General features: G+C 32.4%; 1 protein-coding gene across 1 annotated transcript in view; it reads left to right on the top strand.

The window, feature by feature from the left end:
- Window positions 1–850: 850 nt before the first annotated feature.
- Window positions 851–23,104, top strand: part of Dnah14 (dynein axonemal heavy chain 14) — a gene marked incomplete at its 5' end in the record, with an annotated part of 341,751 nt that continues 319,497 nt past the window's right edge. The window contains 6 exons of the mRNA XM_048809786.1: window positions 851–916; window positions 3,136–3,190; window positions 4,865–4,995; window positions 7,428–7,580; window positions 8,857–8,972; window positions 12,673–12,735. Of these exons, the coding sequence (XP_048665743.1) occupies window positions 851–916; window positions 3,136–3,190; window positions 4,865–4,995; window positions 7,428–7,580; window positions 8,857–8,972; window positions 12,673–12,735 (584 nt within the window). The remainder of the gene's footprint in view (window positions 917–3,135; window positions 3,191–4,864; window positions 4,996–7,427; window positions 7,581–8,856; window positions 8,973–12,672; window positions 12,736–23,104) is intronic.

Here is a 23,104-nt window from a genome sequence, read left to right as displayed (position 1 = left end):
CCTAGAAATGCAGGAAGCAATAAACCAACTTAAAAACTCAATTGAGAATACTACCAGCAGAGTAGAACACTTAGAAGATAGAACATCAGACAATGAAGATAAAGTATTTCAACTTGAAAAGAACATAGACAGCTCAGCAAGACTGTTAAGAAACCATGAGCAGAACATCCAAGAAATATGGGATAACATCAAGAGACCAAATTTAAGAGTCATTGGGATACAGGAAGGGACAGAGTTTCAAACCAAAAGAATGAGCAATCTATTCAATGAAATAATACGAGAAAACTTCCCAGACTTGAAGAATGAGACAGAATCCCAAATCCAAGATATCCATAGACTGAAGGTGAAAGGTTGGGAAGAAACTCACATGGACTGCAGAAACAAGCAGGAGTTTTCCATTCTCATATCAAAAAAAGTAGACTTAAAGCCAAAGTTAATCAAAAGTGACAAAGAAGCACATTTTATACTGCTCAATGGAAACATACATCAAGAAGACATAACAATTATAAATATATATGCCCCAAACAGTGCACCATCAGAAAGATGGTAGAATGTGATGGACATAATTACTCTAAGTACATGTATGAAGACACAAATAGTGTAACTCTACTTTGTGTACAACCAGAGATATTAAAAATTGTGCTCAATATGTGTAATATGAATTTTAATGCATTCTGCTGTTGTGTATAATAAATTAGAATGAATAGAAAAAATAAATTGACAAAAAAGCTGGTTCTTTAAATATCTCAATAAAATTCACAAACCCTTAGCCACCCTAATGGAAAGGAGAGAGAAAACTGAAATTACTAAAATTCCTGGTGAAAAAGGAAATATCATGACAGACACTATTGAAATACAGAAGACAATTAGAAACTATTTTGAAAATTTATACTCCAGGAAAATAGAAAACCTCAGAGACACCAACAAATTTCTAGAGGCATATGATCAACCCAAACTGAATCAAGAGGACATACACAATTTAAACAAATTAATTTCAAGCAAGGAAATAGAAGGTGCCATCAAAGCCTAACAACCAAGAAAAACTCTGGACCAGACAGATTCACAGCTGAGTTCTACAAGACCTACAAAGAAGAATTAATAACAATACTCCTCAAATTATTCCATGAAATAGAAAAAGAGGGAACACTTCCAAACTCATTCTAGGGAAGTTGGTATCACCCTGATACCAAAACCGGGCAGAGACACATCAAGGAAAGAAAATTTCAGACCAATATCCTTGATGAACATTGATGCAAAAATTCTCAATAAAATTCTAGCAAATCATATCAAAAAAATAGTGCACCATGATCAAGCTGGGTTTGTTCCAGAGATGCAAGGCTGGTTCAACATACAGAAATCAATAAATAATTCATCACATCAATACTTAAAGATAAGAATCATATGATCATCTCAATTGATGCAGAGAAAGCTTTTGAGAAAATACAGTATTCTTTCATGTTCAAAACACCAGAAAAACTAGAATAGTAGGAACATAATTGTAAAAGCTGTCTATCCCAAACCCAATGCCAACATCATTCTAGATGGAGAAAAATTGGAAGCATTCCCTCTAAAAACTGGAACAAGATAGGAATGCCCTCTTTCTCCACTTCTATGCAATATTGTCCTGTAACTCTAGCCAGAGCAAGTAGATGGATGAAAGAAATTAAAGGGATATGAATAGGAAAAAAAGAACTCAATCTATCTTTTGGTGATGACATGATTTTATACCTAGAGGATCCAAACAACTCCACCAGAAAACTTCTAGAGTCAATTAATGAATTCAGCAAAGTAGCAGGATATAAAATTAATACCCATAAATCAAATGCATTTCTATACATCCGTGATGAATCCTCTGAAAGAGGAATTAAGAAAACTACCCCATTCACAATAGCTTCAAGGAAATATAGTATTTGGGAATTGACGTAACAAAAGAGGTGAAAACTACATAACATTAAAGAAAGAAATTGAAGAAAACCTCAAAAGATGGAAACATCTTTCATGCTCTTGGATAGGCAAAATTAATATTGTCAAAATAGCCATACTACCCAAAGCACTATACAGATTCAGTGCAATTCCAATTAAAATCCCAACATCATTCTTTACAGAAACAGAAAAGGCAATCATGAAATTCACCTGGAAAAGTAAAAAACCCAGAATAACCAAAGCAATCCTTAGAAAGAAAAGTAAAGCAGTATGTATCACAATACCAGACCTTAAACTACACCACTAAGCTATAGGAACAAAAATGGCATGGTATTGGCACCAAAACAGGCATGTAGATCAATGGTACAGAATAGAAGACACAAAGACAAACCTATATAAATACAATTATCTTATATTAGACAAAGGCATCAAAAACATACACTGGAGAAAAAATAGCCTCTTCAACAAATGGTGCTGGGAGAACTGGAAATCGATATGCAGAAAAATGAAAATAAACTCCTATCTCACCATGCACAAAACTCAAAAGTGGATCAAGGACCTAGGAATTAGTCCAGAGACCCTTTGCCTGATAGAGGAAAAAGTAGGCCCAAACCTTTGCAGGTAAATGGGCGGAGTTGGAGAATATCATGCTAAGCAAAGTAAGCCAATCCCAATAAACCAAAGGCCAAATGTTCTCTCTGATAAGTGGATGCTGAACCATTATTGGGGGGATGGAGGAACTTTTATTGAACAAAGGGAAGGGAGAGGTGGGGAGAGTGCATGGGGGCAGGCAAGATGGTGGAATGAGATGGACATCATTACCCTAGGTAAATGTATGACTGCACACATGACGTGAGGCTACATCGTGTACAACCAGAGAAATGAAAAGTTGTGCTGCATTTATGTACAATGAATCAAAATGCATTCTGCTGTCTATATACTTAATTAGGATAAATAAGTAAATTTTTAAAAATTACTAATCATCAAGGAATTGCAGATCAAAATCACAATGAAATACTATCTCATCCCAGTTAGAACTATTATAGTAAAAAAAGACAAAACTAAGCAAATGCTGATGTGGATTTGAAGAAAGGGAAACTCTTAATATACTGCTGGTAGGATGGAAATTAGTACAACTTTTATAGAAAATAATGTAGAAGTTCTTCAAAACACTGAAAATAGAATTATCATGTGATCCCACTGTTTCACTAGTGGATGGATATATATTCAAATGGAAATGAAATCAGTGTATCAAATAAATTCATGGGTAATATAGCACTGTTTTTTAATAGCCAACATATGGAATCAATCAAGATGTCAATGAATGAATGAACAGATTTTAAAATGTGATGTAAATATACAATGGAATATTGTTCAGAAATAAGGAGAATGAAGTCCTGTTATTTGGGGCAACATGGATGGAACTGGAAAACATTATGTTAAATGAAGTAAGCCAGAAAGACAAATGACATATTATCATTCTAATGTGGAAGCTAAAAAAGTTGATTTCATAGATACAGAAAGTAGAATAGTTGTCATTAGAGGCTAGGAAGGCTAGTAAGGAGAATAGAAGAAGGCCAAATAATGAATACATTTAGAGAAGAGGCAAATTTCTTCTTATGATTCTTTTTGTGTATTTAACAATGACTCTGTTTAATACATAACTGAATGATTAACAGCAATAACATCACCTAATCTTTAATTAGAAAAAAAAAGAAATTTCTTTCTCAATTATTGCCCCTGTCTGGTAGAATCTAGACAGCTTACTTGACTCAAAATGAACAGAGTCCTTAGTAAGTCTCTAAAGGAGTGTGTAGAACTCTCATATTTTTTTCATAGCCTTTGACCAATAATCTCACTTTTAGAGTTCCATCATAAGGAAAATTCAGGGGCTGGATTTGTGGCTCAGTGGTAGAGCACTCACCTTGCTCGTGTGAGGCCCTAGGTTTGATCCTCAGCACCACATAAAAATAAATAAATTAAATAAAGGTATTGTGTCCAACTACAACTAAAAAATAAATATTTTTAAAAAAAGAAAAGAAAAATTCAGAGAAGTGGTCAAAGAGCATCAAATTAAGATGTTTATCAAAAAATTAAACTTGTAAGCATAAGTTCTAATATTCTATAGCATAGTAGGTTGACTGACGTTACAACAATTTATTGAAAATTTTAAAAAGAATCAAAACACAGGACTTTGAAACTTCCCAACACAAATGATGAATATTTAAAGGGATGTAAATGCTATTGACCCTGATTTTATCATCACATATTACATGTTTGTTTTGGATTTTCACACTGTACTCCCATAAGTATACAGAATTTAAATTTTAATTTGTTATTTTTTAAGAGAATTTAAAGAACAAGTGTTGTACAGCATGATGAATAAAAGCCAGAATTTAAAAAATACTATTTCAAAATAGAGAAAATTCTTAGCTGCCAACTAAGAGATCAAGAAGATATGGTCTGCACAGTGTCTGTTGAATGAGTATCTTTAGGAAGAATACCTCCATCCTGTATTGTCATCCCTTCCTTTTGGATCCTACAAAGATTCTACCTCTAGCTCAGGCCTTTTATAAGCCTTGGAGCTGGGAGTAAAACTGACGATGGAATGCTTGCCTAGGATGTACAAGGCCCTGCATTCCATCCCCAAAACTAAAAAAGAAAAGCCTTACAATTGGCTCCAGTTCTAATCTTTTTTCTTATTATCTATAACTTGGAATTAAGTCTTTTGTGATATCTTTAAGTAGATAAATATTGTTCCTCTTTTAAAATTCTTCTTAAGACTGAATTTTAAGCTATACCTCCTCTTTTCATTATATAGTTTTACATTGACTTTGTTATAATTTCTCTGTGTAGAAATTTTTGAAATATTATACATTATACTTAAGTGGTATCCATATTTGCACTTCTATTGAACTTTTTTTTTAATATTCTGCACCAGAACCAGAAGATGATGATGTCATAAGACATATTACTAGGCTAAGAGAAAAGCTTGGTTGGCAAACTGCCTTATCACCAAAAGACTTCAAATATGATAATCCCAAAATTGCAGGACAGAAGATTATCCTAAAGGTACTATTGCACTTTATTTAATTTTGGACTATAAAAATCAATATTTTAAACTATTTTAATTTCTATTTAATACATTTAAAATATTACATCAAAATCAGATATGTTAATATCAAATTGCAATAAATGTTTCATGGTAAAAGCTTATAAAAAAATATTGACATTATTTTGTTTCACTTATTTAAGGAACAGAAAATTTAAAAGGCCTATAAATTTTTAAGTCTATGATGCATCAAAATATTTGTGTCTATCCTCTTTTATTCCTTCCTCTAACTGATTTGGTCCCCAGGAAATGATACCATCTGCCTGAAATTAGAATCTACTCTTTTATTCTGATATGTCAGTTTTTTGTTGTTGTTTTGGTGTGTGATTTAAAAAGAAATAAAAGAAATTTATTGAAGAAGCTTATTAGAAATACATATTGTCATTCACAATCCTAGATCCAGTGAATCAGAAACTCTGGAGATGGGGCCTTGCAATCTGTATTAAGCTCTCAGGTGAATCTAATGCACAATTAAAAACGCTGCTCTAAACCAGGGGTCAGCAAACTTTTCCTAAAAAGGGCCAGGTAATATATATTTCAGACTTTGCAGGTCTTGAGATCTCTGTTGTAACTACTCAACTTAACAGTGCAAAGCAATATGTAAATAAATGGGTGTATGGTCCAATAAAACTTTATTTACAATAAAATACATGTGGCCCATGTTATGGTTTGCTGATCTCAGCTCTAGACTGTTACCATAAGGTTAAGTGATCATTTGGACACTGTTTAGAGACATCATAATGTAAAGGAAAGAATATGCACAATGGAATCAAATTCGTGTAGTTTTGAATCTCAGTAATTCACCAGGTTATCTTGGTGAATTCTTTGATCTTAAAATGGTGATAATAGAACTTACCCTAGAACATTGTGAATATTAAATCAAATAAAGAATGTGCCATAGTGCCAGGAAGATTGTGGACATACTTTATTTTTTTAATAAAAACAACACAAAACCACAGCTGTACATGAGTTCTTTGGACTCTTAAATAAGATATGTTTCAGTTGTGTGTAAAGAAAGAATTGAGAATATGAAAAAAAAAAACACTTGTTTTCAGTAAAAAAGAATAATTTAATTGTAACATTTTTATGCTTCAATAATTGAATTTTAATTAAATATATGATCCATTTAATATAATTGTACCTATACTGAGTTTCTAATAACATCACAGTTTGAAATATAATTTAGAACAAAAATGCTTTAAGTGGACAAATAATAGTAAATAGCTAACACAATTGAGAAGAAACAAAGACTTTTCAAGGAAGAAAAAATTTTAAAAATAATTGTAAAACTGGATCCAAAATTTAAAGCTGAAGTAATTGGGAACTATTTAGTTATTTAATTCAGTAGCTTCTGAGGGCATCATTGAATACTAAATCGTTTTTTTCTTATAATCAAATTTAACTGCCCAGAGAAGACTAATTCAACTTTCTTACAATTTTAGAATTGATTTCATCAGTAAAAGTTTGAAAGCTAAAAGAAGGTAGCTTTAAAATTTACACTTAAATTTTTCTTAATATAGAACAGCCAGTTCCTCAGAAATACCAATTAAATGAGGGAGAGGCATTATATTTTTGCAGAAACTTTGAACATGAGTTTAGAGTCAGACTTGGATTTAAATTTCTACTTTGCCACTTCTTATATCGGTGATATTTTTCACATTACCCAGTTTATCAAATTATTAATTTCTGCATCTTATTAACAAGATAAAAAGTATTGACCCTTAATATCCCTTTAATTTTGATTAAAGTTAAGATATTAAACTTTTATGGTTTAGATAATATATGTGGAACACTTACTTATGAAATATTTCTTAACAAATATTTGCTACAATTATTACCCACCATCATCAAAATAAATGATATATCTAATATGCCTCAAGTTTTCTTGTGTTGGCAAATAAATTTATTGGAAGATGGCATATATAAAAGGTATGTCATCAAGTTCTTTGGGTTAGTAAACATATGCATTAGTAAGTAGATGGATACATTTTTCTGAATGTTTTATCACCACATTGTGTTTAAGAATGGAAATTAAATATATTAAATCTTTCATAAGATTAATCTTATTGAACTTTGATTAGACACAATTTGATGTTGGTTTTCCTCAATGACATTTCTATTTCTATTTTTATTATTATTATTATTATTATTATTATTATTTTTTTTTTTTTTTTTTTTTTTTACCTGTGCTGGGGATCAAACCTAAGGTCTCATGTATGCTAGGTAAGCACTCTACCATTAAGCTAACATCCCCAGCCCAGTCATATTTTTAATCTTTATATTAAAATTGTTTCATTTCATTTCATAAATAAATAAATATTTTTAAAAATTTTTCATTTCAACCATTTTATTAGTTAATTTAGTCAAATTAATTATATTTTTTTAACCTCAGGAGCCTTTAAAAGATGATGGGGAATTTGTATATTGCATTCCTCGGTATAATCCTAACGGCCTTTCCAATCCATATGATCCTCAAGTAGTCTCTACTCATAGAGCTAAAAAATGCAAAGAATTTTGGATTATTACTGCTTCATTTGTCTCAAAGGTAATATATAATGGGTGTCTTCAGCTTTCAGATTTAAAATAGAAAAATATTATCCAATTTAGAATTTTATTGCATGAATTTATCTTTGTGCTTTAGAGAAGTGTGGTCATTTGAGAAGCAGTCTATATTTAAGAATTTCCTTGGGAAAGTTATTTGATAGTACATTTTTTTTCTTCTTTATATAAATATAGGCTTGAGGATTCAATTTTAAGAAAATTTTGAGGTCTCGAATGCTTTATTAATATTTTGTGTAATTTTTAAAGTAAGAATTAAAAAACAGGCATTTGCTAGTATAACAGGAATGATAATTATAAAGATAAGAATGCTCTTTATTGGCACATTTGTTATAAACTTTATTTCCAGATACAGAAATCCCCTACTATACTCTTACATAGCACTTTGATACTTACCACAAGTTACAATTATACAAATACTTGTTTTGATCATTTGTTTAATATCTGTCTGTCTGCCTCTGTTCTCCCAGCCTCCCAACTAAAGTAAATTCTAAGTACACTTTGCAGAACCACATCTGCATAAAATAGAGCTAGATGTACATATATGGAAGTAATATGGAGTGAAGATGGAAAGAACAATTTTTATATAAATAAAAACATACATAGATACATATATGCTGATAAAGGCATACTTTTATTTCTAGAAGAAATATATGAATATTTTAACATTCCATTGGGCAGACAACTCTTGGGAAGACAAAATTCCTTGGTGAATATTAGTTTTTTGATATAAAAATAGGGTATCTGAGAAGTGGGGTTATAAATTGAACCACTCTATGTAGTTTAAATTGAGTTTATAAGGCTGGGGTTGTAGCTCAGTGGTAGAGCACTTGCCTTGCATGCTTGAGGTCCTGGGTTCAATCCTTAGCACCACATAAATAAATAAAAAATAAAGATATTGTGTTCATCTACAACTAAAAAAAATTTAAAAAAATAAATTGAGTTTATAAATACTAAAGAAAGCATAAAAATTGCAGGACTCAAATTTGTATAATCATTTGTGAGAAGTATCTCTGAGTATGGAGGAAATCTCTCCTATCTTTTCTCCATTGGAGCACAAGAAGTAGCAGGAGAAAGGCAAGTCTAGAATCAATGTGTGAAGGGAAAGCAAAGCAGTTGAGGTTAATGAGGGTTCAGGCACAGAAAAGGCTTAAATTTAAAGGCAAGTAGTTATGAGCCCTAAACATAGCCTTTCTTAATTTCTTGAAAATAGCAGCTATTTTTAAAAGAAAATCCTACTCTTGTGCTTTTTATACTTGTAGGTTATTAAAATAAGTGACAATACAGAAGACGTGGAGCTCACACCTGTTTTGGAATGGCTATCAGAAAGACATTTTTACTATTTATTACAGCAATTTAAGATATTTTCCAAATTTCGGTGAGATTAATAAAAATGAACCTTTTTTATTTTTTATACTTTGATCCTGTTTTAAGAAAACGGCCTGGATGATACTTGATTTCTATTATAGTAATGCCATGTTTATGGGGAATTATAGTATTTTAGATAAAGGAAACTTACTGATTTAAGTATTAAACCCTTGGGGCTGGGGATGTGGCTCAAACGGTAGCGCGCTCGCCTGCCATGCGTGCGGCCCGGGTTCGATCCTCAGCACCACATACAAACAAAGATGTTGTGTCTGCCGAGAACTGAAAAATAAATATTAAAAAAAAATAATAATAATAATAATAATAATAATAATAATAAAAATAGAAATAGAAATGTCATTGAGGAAAACCAACATCAAATTNTAAAAAAAAAAAAAAAAAAAGTATTAAACCCTTATTTTTTGTCTTTTTGGATTAACATTGCCCCAAAAAAGATATTTAATAGTCCAACATACTTAAATAGACTGTATTGACCTCACTTTGCCTTTTTTCATGCATTTATTCATTCATTAATTAAACATCTGCTAAAAATCAGGTGTTATTCTCGATGCTGTGGTTACTCTGTCAAACAAACCATTGTCTAGCTCTCAAAGAACCTTAATTGTAGTAGGTGAGAGATAATAAACAAATCTGTAAAAATGTAAAATGTTAGAGATGAAATGTTATGAAAGAACTAAAAATTTTTTAAAAATAAAACAAGGATGAAGAAGCTGGGGGCAACTTGTTGATTCAAGTTCATCTTTGAAAGATTTGTCTAAGGTACTTTACATTGTATCACACAACGGGATTCCTAAGACTCTCTTTCCTCACAAAGTAACCCAGACTGTTGTTCTTTCAGTGTTTGCACAGTACCTAGTTTTATAATTTTCCTTTTCCTTCTCAAATGTCTACCTTTTCTTGTGGTGTGCTGAAATTTGCTGGGGACTAGGAAGAGAAACTAAATAACACCCACACTCCCTCCCCCCACACACATTTGCATGGTGCTGGGGCCTCACACATGCTAGGCAAGTGTTTCACTATTGAGCTAGAGCCCCAACCTGAGATTTAAAAAAATTCTTTAAATTATTATATTTAACATAATAAATAGATTAAATGACTTTAATAACTAACAGTAAGAGAAGTATATGGAATTTTGTGGCAGAGAAGTTATTTATTGAACAAAATTTGTCATGTACCTATCCTGTTTCACTCTTATGAGGACAGGCAATAGAACCATGAAAAAATATACAAAGTGTCTGTTTCTATAGAACTTAGATTTCAATGGAGGGAGATGAATAATAAGTAACTAAATAAATAAAGTAATTTCAGATAATGATAAGGACCAGAAAGATAATAAAACAGAATAAAATACATGTTTAGATAGGATGCTAAGAGATGCAGTATTTAAGCAGAGACCTAAGTGATAAAAGGAGATGGCCATGTGGGACATTGAGAGAAGATAGTTCCAGCCAAAGGATAGACCAAGTTCAATAGTTTTTATTTAATAATAGGAATTGCGTGACAGGAGCATTGAAGAGATTGGTAGGAAATGAAGCTGGTTCTGTTAATTTCTGGGTCACATTCAGTGAAGGTGATTGAGGAACGGTTCTGAGAAATTTCCTGTCTAGGATATGTGATAAATGCATCCCTAGAATTTAGGTGTTAGTTGTAAGGCTAGATAGGTTTTGATTCTGGATTATCAGTTAAAATATTATCCACAGTACTATTTCTTTCTTTCTTTTTGGGGGGGTGGGGAGAACCCTGGATTGAACTCAGGGGCATTTGACCACTAAGCCATATCCCCAGCCCTATTTTGAATTTTATTTAGAGACAGGGTCTTACTGAGTTGCTTAACACCTTGCTTTTGCTGAGGCTGGCTTTGAACTTGTGATCCTCCTGCCTTAGCCTCCCTGAACTGCTACGATTACAGGTGTGTGCCACCACACCTAGCTCAGAGTACTATTTTTTATATTTATTTATTTTAAACTCTTTCAGTGTTGGGCTTTCCACTATCATCTTTGCCTTATATAAATACTCAAGGTCCATTCTGCTTTAATCAATTTTCATGTATTAAACTTTTGAAACCCAGTCAGAACTGGGACAAGAGTTTTGTTTTGTTTTTATGACATTTGTCATCAGTAAGTACACTGTCATTTTTTTCTTGCTTCTTCTCTCTCAATCTCTTTCTCTCTCTTATTTTGTGATCGTGGGACTCATGTTCTCCATTGAGCTATATACCCAGCTCCATTTTCTTTATTCATTTTAAGAAAAATAGAAATTAAATTTTTGTCAATAAATTTGATTTTTAAATTTTATTTTTAGTATATTTTGTGAAGTTATTAAATTACTGTATTGTAAAAATAACATTTCAGGCTGGAGTTGTGGCTCAGAGGTAGAGCTTTCTTCTACCATGTATGAGGCACTGTGTCTAATCCTCAGCACCACATAAAAATAAAATAAAGAATATTGTGTCCACCTATAACTAAAAAATAAATATTAAAAAAAACATTTCAAGTAGAATAATAAGCTAAATATGAAGTGTTAACAATTTTAGCTGGTGATGCTATGGACAGAGCAGGGGGTTGACTAGAGCATCAGCATGAGCCTTTTTATCCTGTTAAACTTCCTGGTGGATTAGTTTGTATGGCCTGGTGCAGACACTCAGGACACTGCCAATGGGTTCCCTGAGTTTTCAGGAGTCTTCAAGAGTCTTGATTGTACCACAGCTCTACAGATCTGGATCAAAGTAAAATAGGAGCTCATTAGAATGCCTATATATATGGTCAAGTCACGAGATTTGTTTGAGGCATTTCTGATTTTCAGGGTCTCAGGTGTTTCTCTTTGAAGGGCATCTCATAGGACTCTCTTTGAACTGCTTGGATGGATTCAGACCTCTTTCAGTCTCTTTTGATTTAAACTCAGCCAGTATCATCACTAAGATTGACTGTTTTGTTGGTTTTTTTGGACACCCCCTCCCTGCTATTTTTCTGCCCTCACTAGCCCTTACCAGCTACACAGGAAAACAAGTAATCACATTTCAGTGCTTACTTAAGAGTGGTTGTTTTCTTCAAAATGCAAAGACTGCCAAGGGAGGGATTATGCAATTTAGCACAGAATAATCCTACTGATGCAGAAAATGGTAAATTGAAGGAGATTTGGAGAATCTATGTCTTTTGATGTATGACAATTATGCATGATGAATAATCATGAGGTAAACTTTTCAGTTCTTTCTCATACAGTTTTTGAGTGTTTAAAAATTATATATATATGATTTTTCATAACTTAAATAATATCAGAATGACATACATTATCTTAACATTTTACTTATTTTTTTAAATCATTATAATTTAATTAGCACTGAAAATTGAATTTCAACTCCTCTTGATGTTAGAGTTGCTTTTCAAAATAGTAAGCCAATTAATGTGTAATGGGAAGGAATATATTGTTATAGTTTTAAATTTTTATTTGGATGTTACAGATAAGTGAATTCTGCATTTATGAGAATTTTAATGACTTTAACTTACATTTACCTTTTACTTTATATTCTGTTGATAGTTTGGGAGAAAACTTAAAATGGTTTAGTATTTACTTCAGGTCGCTTAGAATGAATGAAACGTAGGGAATTTGCTAAAATTACTTAGTTTTTACTATGTTTATTCTATGTAAATATATGATTTGTGAATATAGAATTTAAAAAGTGTTTTTCTTTTCAGAATGAATAAAGCTTTTGTTATCTGGAAGTTGAATGTTAAAAGAATTAAGATAGAGAAGAGCAAGTAAGTCTTGATATATAATATATTTATAAAAAATTTCAAAATTAAGCTGTATTTTTGAAATATACTATGAAAACAGATATAATTTAATTTATCTAATAATTAGAAAGTCACTTCTGTTGCCTTTATGATTAAACTTAAGCCCCCCCCCCCTTTTTTTTCCTTTTTCCTTTTTTTCATCATGGGCATTGAACTCATGGCTTTGAGCATATTAGGAAAGTGGTCTACCACTGAGCCACATCACCAGCTATACAATTTAACCAGTCTTCTATTCTCTTAAAAATAGTTACATACTTACTATATTTCCCAGCATATCATTCTGTGGTCATAATGTTATGAAGAAACTTGGTGAGCTCCCCTGGTCATCTTATCTTTTTACTTAAAAAAAAAGAGGAATATGATTAAGTCTTTCAAGATAGATGATAGTCAATCCTATTTGGTAGGAGCTCAAGCAACAAAACGCTTGTGTGTGTGTGTTTATTTTTGTTTGTATCAAAGCTCTTATGTTTCTATAATTGTGGATCAAGGTGCAATTTTAAGAAAATAATACAGAGAAATCCCATGTATCCTTTTTACAGCTTCCCCCAAGATGGTAACAGTTTGCAAAACTGTTGTACATTATGACAACAGGACATAGACACTAATATGATCAAGATACAGAACATTTCTGTCACTAAAAAATCCCTCGTGTTTTTTCTGTTTTTATGACTATACCCACTTCCTTCCCATTCTCACTCTCTCCTTAGCCTGTGTCTGCCACTAATCAGTTCTCCATTTCTATACTTTTGTCTTTCCAAGAATGTTCTTAAGGGGAAAAAAGTGTATTGTCACAAATAATAATGATAAATAAAGAAGAGAGGAGGAAACATTTGGAGGTTTGTTGCATAGATGTGGTGATGGTTTACAGATGTATGCTTATTTCCAAATGTATCAAGCTATATAAATTAAATGTGTACAGTTTTTTGTGTATCCATCATACTTTGATTAAGTGGTTTTATAAAAGCAAAAAAAAAAAAAAGAAGAATGTTATGTAGATGGAATCACATAGTATATAATCTTTGGGATTGACTCTTTTCACATAACAGAACTCATCCAGGTTGCTGTGTATGTCAGTAGTTCCTTTCTGTGGCTCAGTACATTCCATGATATGTGTTTACCATGGTTTATTTAACCATTTGCTAGGGAAGTACATCTGGGTATTATCCAGTTTTGGGCTATCCTTGAAAGAGTGCTGAGAATAGACATCCTTGACTTGTTCCCTGTCTTATGGAAAAGCATAAGTGTAATGTTAGTTTTTTGTAAACTTTTTTTTTTTTATAAATGTTCAAACATTTGTGTACAGAGAGAGAGAGAGAGAGAGAGAGAGAGAGAGAGATAGTGTGTGTGTGTGTGTGTGTGTACAGGTTGCTTTTGAAACTAGTTTTCATTTTTCTGGGGTAAATGCCCAAGAGTTTAATTGTTGGGTCACAAGGTAATTGCAAGTTTAATTTCCAAAGAAACTATCAAACTGTTTTCTAGAGTAATTGTACCACTTTAATTCCCACCAATAATGTATGAGTGATTCAGTTTCTACATATCTGTGATATCATTTGGCATTATCACTATTTTTTTATTTTAGACATTCTGATAGGTATATAGTAATATCTCTTCAGGGTTTCGATTTGCATTCCCCTAATGTTGAATATGTTTTTAAGTCCTTATTTGCCATAGACATGTCCTCTTTTGTAAAATGTATCTTCATTTCTTTTGTCCATTTTCTAATTGGATTATTATTCTTTTTAATTTTGCTGTTGAGTTTTGAGAGTTCTTTTTATATTCCAACTATAGATTCTTTTTCAAATATGTGGTTTACAAATACTTTCTCCTGGTCTTTGGTTTTGGTTTGTTTTAAATTCAAGAGTATTTATTTGGCATTGATTACATGCCAGACATTGAATCAACAGTTAAATTGCTCTTTGGACCTGTAAAGTAGTTGAGTTCAGCTTCACTGACTTGGGAGGACTTTAATGTGGAGACATGGCTGTCACTCAACTCCTCCCCCTTATTAAAGTGATACATTTTGCTGACCAAGGAATAGGGGTGAGGAATTGAAAGGAGCTGTTGCTGGCCATAGATTATGCAAATCATGTTCATTATCTTTTCATTCTCTTACCAGGGTCTTTTGGAGAGCAAAGGTTTTCAAATTTGATGAAATACAATTTATCAATTTTTATTCTTATGGAAACTTGCTTTTGGTATCAAGTTTAGGAACATTTTGCTTAGCCCTGGATTCCAAAGATTTATTTTGCTGTTTTATTTTGTTTGTTGGTTGATTTTGTTTTTGTTTTTAAGGTTTTTAGTTTTAGGCTTCCTTTAATTCATTTTGAATTAATTTTTTATAAGGTATGAAACTTAGATTAAGATTCATTTTCTTGCTTATGGATGTTGAATTGCTCCAGCATCATTTGTTGAAAGGCTTTCTTCTAATGACTTGGTTTGGCATATTTATCAAAAATCAGTTTGGTATGTTTGTGGGTCCACTTCTGGCTTCTCTATTCTGTGTCATTGATCTATGTGTCTTTTCCTCTGCCATTGGTTAATTTCTGTAGCAATAAGGTTTGTTTTTTTTTTTAACTGTCATATTTTGTTTGTTCTTTTTAGACATATATGACAGTAGAGTATATTTTGACATATTATATATACATGGAATATAACTTCCCATTCTTGTGGTTGTAATGATGTGGAGTTATACTGGTCATGTATTCATATATGAACATAGGAGAGTTATGTGCAATTAATTCTATAGTCTTTCCTATTCCCATCTTCCCTCCCTTTCCATCATTCCTCTTTTTCTAATCCAATGAACTTCTAGTGTCCCTCTCTACTTTTAGTGTGTTAACATCCACATATCAGGAAGAACATTCAGCCTTTGGTTTTTTGGGATTTTGTTTTACTCTTTTTTTTTTCAAAACTGTTTTAGCTATTCTAGTTCCTTTTTCTTTCCATGTACATTTTGGAATAATTTTGTCTACATCTACAAATAATTTTGCCTGAATTTTGATAGGAATAGCATTAAACCTTTTTATTAATTTGGGAAGAATCAACATCTTTATTGTTTTGAATTTTTTTTTCATTCTTGAATATACTCTCTGTGTCCTTCTGATTTTTTTCACTACCATTGTGTAACTCTCAGTATAAAAAACTTGTATTGTTATTTCAGTCTGGATTCTCTAGCAAAACAGAACCAGAGGTTATATAATTTTTGCATATTGATGTTACATGCTATTTACTTATGTGATATGACCTTGCTGAACACACTTAATAATTCAAGGATTTTTTGTATATGTCTTAGAATTTTCTACACAGGCAATCATATCATTTATAACTTGGGACAGTTATAATTCTTCCTTTCTGGTCAGTATTCCTTTATTTCCTTTTCTTGCCTTATATAATGCTTAGAATTTAAAGGATTATGTTGAGTAAGAGTGGTGTGAATAGATATCCTTGACTTGTTCCCTGTCTTATGGGAAAGCATAAGTGCAATGTTAGTTTTTTGTAAATGTCCTTTATCAAGTTGCAGAAGTTCCCCTTTATTCCTATTTTTATGACAGTTCTTGTCATGAAAGTGTGTTGAACTTTGTAAGAATTTTTTCTGCATCAGTTAATTTATTTGATCATGTAATTTTTACTATTTAACCTATTAATATGATAGATTACATTGATTGATTTTTTAATACTAAACCAGCTCTACATTCCTGGGATAAATTTTACTTGGTCATGGTGCACAATTAATTTTACTAAATTTCCTTGGGTGATATTTGGCTACGTATCTTTGCATGAGGAATACTTGTCTGTAGTTTTATTTTTTTTAACTGCTTTGGTCTGGTTTTGATATGAGGCTAATACCAGCTTCATAAATTGGACAGGAAATGTTTTCTCATCTTATTTTCTGGAAGAGGTCATGTAAAATTGCTGTTAATTCTTTTTTTCTGACCTAAATGCTATTTAAGTTTGTTTATTTTTATTACAAATTAATATATTCATAGGGTGCAAAGTGATGTTATGATTTGTGAATAAAATGTAGTAGACTAATTATAAAAAGCTATAAACATATCCATCCATCATCACCTCAAATCTTTATTATTTTTGTGGTGAGAACATTTTAAATTTACTCTCTTAACAATTTTTAAATGTACAATATGCTGTTATTAGCTATATTCACCATACTACACAATAGATCTTTAAAAATAACATATTGTAAAAACCTATTCCTGTCATGTAACTAAGGCTTTGAACACTTAGAAAATCATCATCCTATGCTATTCATCCCCCTTTATCTGAGAAACACCATCCTACTTTCTGATTCTAAATTTGAATTGTTTGAGATTCCAAATATAAGTAACAACATGTGGTGCAGGTTGAAATGCTTGGGACCAAAGTGTTTTGGATTATTTTTGTATTGTGGAATATTTTCATATGAACAATGAAATACTATGGGGATGGGACCCAATTCTAATAAAACAAATTCATTTATGTTTCACAAATGTGTATGTTTCATATACATAGCCTGAAGGCAATTTTATCCAATATTTTAAATGCATCTGTGTTTTTGACTATGACCCCACCACATGAGGTCAAGTATGGAATTTTCCACTTGTGTCATCATGTTAGCACTTAAAATTTTGGATTTCAGATTTTTGTAGGACCAGAGCTCAACCTGCATTTGTCTTTGTGGGCCAGGCTTATTTCACATAGCATAATGTTTTTTAATTCTACCCACATTGTCACAGAAAAATAGGACAGAATTATTTAAGGTTGAGTAGTATTCCGTTATGTAGTGTGATGGCTCCAGTTTTGTTGTTTTTATTCATGATTTCCTTGGTAATTTGGTTTGTTTTCTCATTCAATATTAATTTTAGGGGTTTTCTCCCTAGATATATGAAAACTGACATTGTAGTTTTGATAGAGATCATTTTGAATCATAGTTTTCTTTGGTTGGTAGAGATATTATTTTAATATCACTGATTCTTCTAATTCATAGACATAGGATAGTTTTCCATTTGTTTATGTCATCTTTAATTTCTTCAGTTAACATCTTCTAGTTTTTAGTGTCTAGATCTTTTACCACCTTGGTTAAATATGTTCCTGAACTTTTTTTTTTTTTTTTGATGGCATAGAGAATTGAACTCACAGCATAGTATATGTGAAGCAAATGCTCTATCATTGATCTATATGCCTGCCCTTGGATAGTTTATCTTAGGTGTTTGTTGTATAGAAATGCTACTGATTTCTGTATTCTATAACTTTATTTGTTTATTAGTTCTAAAAATTCTTAATGTAGTTTTAAGGTTTCCTATATAAAAGAGCATGTTGTCAGCAATCAGTGACAATTGCACTTCTTCCTTTTCTATTGGTCATTTTTTTTTTTTCTTTCTGCTGTCTAGGTTCCTTGACAAGGACTTCCAATACTGTGTTTGAATACAGATGATTAGAGTGGAAATCTTTGTCTTATTCTTCCTCCTAGATAAAATACTTAGTTTTCCACAAGCAAGTGGCTTGTCATATATAGTCTTTATTTTCTTGAAAGTATGTTCTTTTGATACTTAGTTGATTGGATATTTTTAATCATGAAAAGAAGTGGGATTTTGTCAAATGCCTTTTCTGCATCTAATGAGATTATATGTTTTCCCTCTTTTCTATTAATGTGACATATTTTATGTCATTTTTATTGTGTTGTTTAAAGCAGGGATGGAACCCAGGGGTGCTTTACCACTAAGCCACAACCCTAACCACTTTTCAGATTTTATTTAGAGACTAGGTCTTGTTGAGTTACCTAGGGCCTTGCTAAGTTGCTGAGGCTGGCTTTGAACTCACAATCCTCCCTAGATGCTGGGATTATAGGTATGCATCACCACACCTGGCATTTATTGATTTTTTTATATTAAACCATCCAGATATCCCAGAATCAAATCCTACATGATCATGGTGAATAATTCTTTTACTGTGTTGTGAATTCAGTCTACTAGTATTTTGTTGAGGATTTTTCATTTATATTTATCAAGAATAGTAGTGCTGACCTCTCAAAAACATTTGGAAGTATTCCATACCCTCGAATTTTTGGAAAGGTATGAGAAGTCTTGGTGTTAGTTCTTTAAATGTTTGCTAGAATTCAACCTCAAAATCATTGGAACTTAAGCTTTTCTCAGATGTGGGGATACTTTTTTAAAAGGATTTTATTTTATTTTTTAATTGGTGTATGTTAATTACCCATAGTGGAGGGCTTCATTGTGACATAATCAAACATGCAAATAACATAATTTGATCAATTTCACACCCTAGTATCTCCTCTGATTCTCCTCCAGTTTCCTTTGTCTACCCTAATGATCTTCTTCCTATTACTTTCATGATGTACTTTTCTTTCTTTTTTTCTCTTCTATCTCCAACCTATGAGAGAAAACATGATACTTGTCTTTCTGTGTCTGACTTATTTCTCTTTACACAATGCTCTCCACTTCCATACACTTTTTTGCAAATAACATAGTTTCCTTCTTCTTTATGGCTGAATAAAACTCCATTGTGTACTACATTTTCTTTATTAATTCATCTGATAAAAATGTCACTGGACATCTGATTCCACAACTTGATAGTTGTGAATTGTGCTGTGATAAACATGGGTATGCATGCATCTCTAAAGTGTGCTTGAAGGGAAAGTGAGGAACTAGAGACAGGTAAGCGAGAAATGAAGGACAGAGACCAGGCAGAGATACACAGGAGAGTTTATTGGTCAGAGCTGACAAATAAAGGCCATCTCTCTATAGAGCAGAAAGAGAGGCAAAACAGGCCTAGGTTTCAGGACTTTTGGGGAGCAGGCTAAGGAATCAGAGCAGGGTGGGTCCTAATGCTGACTGTTAGAGGCTGGATTGGTATGAGGGAGTAGTGAGCCTTTCTCAGAAACTCCCTTGGGCGAGAAAGTGAAACTTTTTCTTTAAAATGGCAGCTGTCACTTAAGACGGCTATCCAGATGCTAAGCAAGGACCTTATAGTGCTAACTTTAATTCTTTTGTATAAATACCAAAGAGTGGTATAACTGGATTATATGGTAGTTCTACTTAGTTTTTTGAGGAAACTCTATACTGATTTCCATACTGGCTTTACCAATTTACATTTCCACTAACAGTTTATGAGTTCCTTTTCCCATGCATTCTTGCCAGCATTTATTGTTATTTGTAATCTTGATAATTGCCATTTTGATTGGAGTTGAGATGGAATCTCAATGTTTTGATTTGCGTTTCTTTGATGGCTAAAGATGTTGAACACTTTTTCATACAATTGTTGACCATTGTATTTCTTCTTTTGAGAAGTGTCTATTCAGTCAATTTATTTAATGGATTTGTTTTATTTATGTCAAGTTTCTTTAGTTTTTTATATTTTTTGTATTAATCCTCCATTGGAAGAATAACTGGCAAAGGTTTCTTCTATTTTGGAGGCTGTCTCTTTACATTGCAAATTGTAAACAATTGCAAATTGTTTCCTTGTTGTGCAGAAGTTTTTTAATTCAACACCATCCCATTGTTTAATTCTTACTATTATTTCCTAAGCTATAGGAGTTTCCTTCAGAAAATCATGCCAGTGCCTACATGTTGAAGTGTTTCCCTTATATTTTCTTTTAGCAGTTGTAAAGTTTCTGGTCTTATATAATGTAAGTGCAAAATGACAGATCAGACCTCAACAGATTCAGAGAAGCCATTTATCTATTTGCAGACTCAAGCACCTCAGGGGCCCATTTTCTGAATGTGAATATGACTGGTAGGTTACAGAGGGGATTTTAGTTTTATATGGCATAATAAGAGTGGAAACTGTGGGCATGTCCTTCAGACTGTTGGGCTAGTTGTACAGGTTAAAATTTTAACTCTGGAAGGCAGTTTTATAAAAAGCTCCCAAAGGATGAGTACTCATAGCTTACCCATTGCTTTTCTTGCTCTGGGATTCATTGTTTCCCAGAATTTTACTGTGCCCGCATTTAGGACTAATTTGCAATGTGGAAAGGTCAGGAGCCCAGCATTCAATATCCACCCCCTTGCTTCAGAGCCCATTGTTATTAGGAAAGGATTTACTGTGAGAGATTAGTGCTTGGCTAGTTTCCCCTCCTCCCTCCCAAGCTGCACTGTCCCTCTGCTTTTCTTTGCCTGTGAAATATAATATTATTTTTCATAATTCTTCATATATAGGTCTTTGATCCATTTTGAGTTGACTTTTTTATATGGCAAGAAGTTAAAATCTACTTTTATTCTATATGGGGATATCAAGTGTTAAACCCCGATGCAAAGAAAAGACCACTGACTCCAATTTTAAATCAAATTAAAGCAAGCTTTAATTTTCCCTCCCGAAAACCCTGGGCTAGAGATCAGTACCCCAGCTCTCTAGGAACACAGTTTTATAGCACAAAGTTGCAAAGGGGGGTGTCTTGAGAACTTATAGATAATAGGATTTTGACAAGCATAATACAAAGGCAGATAGTAGGTTAATGATCTATATGGCTTAACAGGTAAGGAATAAATTTAGATCCCAACATCAGAATTTATGAGGCGACACTGAAGTTTCAAAGAGGGTTGTTATCTGGTCAGGGAAAGCCAGGCATGGGTGATTTCAAGACATGGGCAGGAATTCCAAACAAGTTTAGAAATCGCAGTAATTTATAATAAAACAGAAATTAACTTTTCATGACTTTTTGACAAGATGGCTCCCAATCTTAAGATGGAATTAGACTGGGTTCATCACAAGTTTTCCCAGAACCATTTGTTATAGAGATTATCTTTTCGTTTTTATTTCTTTCTCTTTTCTTTTTCCTTTTTTTTAGAATTCAGTTTGGTTTTATTTTTTCACATTTTTTATCAGTACATTATTATATGTATATTATATGTGTATCAATGTACATATTGATGGAATTTGTTGTTCCATATTCATACAGGCACACAACATAACAATATAATTTGGCCAATATCGCTCCCCAGCACTTTTTCTCTCCTTCCCTGACTCCCACCTGTCTTTTCTTCAGTGTATGTTTTCAGATGATTGTATCTGTCTGTGTTTGTCTGTGTCTTCTACTCTTTTCCATTGGTCTACATGTCTGTTTTTATGTCATTATCAAGCTGTTTTTGTTAGTATGGCTTTATTGTATAATTTGAAGTCAGATATTTTGATGCTTCCAACATTACTTTTTACTAATAAGCATTGCTTTTTGTATGAGTCTTTTTTTCTTCCATATGAATTTGTGTTCTAAGTATAAAATAGTATCATTTGCCAATAAGAATTATTTGGCTTCCTTCTTTTCTTCTTGTGTCCCTTTTATTTCTTTTCTTATCTAGTTTTTTTTAAATTTCAAATATTATGTTAAATAGGAGTGGTGAGAGTGAACATACTTGTTTTGTTCTTGATTTTTAGATGAAATGCTTTCAGTTTTTCCCCATTCAGTATGATGTTAGCTTTGGGTTTATCATGTATATTCTTTATGATATCGAGGTACTTCTATTCTGGATTTCTTTAGGATTTTTATGCTTAATTAATTAATTAATTAATTTTTATGTTTAATTTTGTCAAAGACTTTTTCTCCATCTATTTAGATAATTATGTAATTTTTATCCTTGATTCTGTTTATGTGTTGTGTTACATTTTTGTTTGCCTGTGATCCTGAGGATTAAATCCAGGGGCTGTCTATCATTGAGCTATATCCCAAGCGTTTTCATTTTTTATTTTAAGACAGGGTCTCACTAAGTTGTAGAGGCTGGCCTGGAACTTGTGACCTTGCTGCCCCGGTCTCACAAGTCACTGTACCCAGCCGAGTATATTATCTCAGAAAAATATTTTTAATTTGATTTGCAAGAGTATTATGAAGGATTTTTGCACCAGTGTTCATCAAGGATATTGGTTGATAATTTTCTTTGCTTGATGTGTTTTTAGCCAATATTGGAATGACATTCATGACTTTGGCTTTGTAGAATGTATTTGAAAGCATTTCTTCTCTTTCTATTTCATGGAGTAATTTGAGTAGCATTGATGTTTGTTCTCTTTAAAGATCTTATAAAATTCAGTCATGAATCTGTCTGGTTCTAGACTTTTCTTTGTTGGGAGGTGTTTTATTCAGTTTTTGCATTGCCATGACCAAAATACTTGACAAGAACAACTTAGATCAGAAAAAAGTTTGTTGGGCTCATGGTTTCGGATTTCTCAGTCTGTCTGAGGTTTCATAGACCTCAGATGGTTGACTCCATTGCTCTGAGCCCCAAGTGAGGCAGCACATCATGAGGGAAGATCCTTGCAGAGAAAATCTGCTCAGCTCATGGTGTGGTCAGCAAGTAGAGATAAGAAGGGCAACTATAAGAATGTTGCACCCTTC

The sequence above is a fragment of the Marmota marmota genome, unplaced genomic scaffold (assembly GCF_001458135.2).
Source record: "Marmota marmota marmota unplaced genomic scaffold, marMar, whole genome shotgun sequence".
In the NCBI taxonomy this organism is placed as follows: domain Eukaryota; kingdom Metazoa; phylum Chordata; class Mammalia; order Rodentia; family Sciuridae; genus Marmota; species Marmota marmota.
The sequence above is the reverse complement of the archived record's forward strand: the minus strand, read 5'-3'. Positions and strand labels throughout refer to the sequence as shown.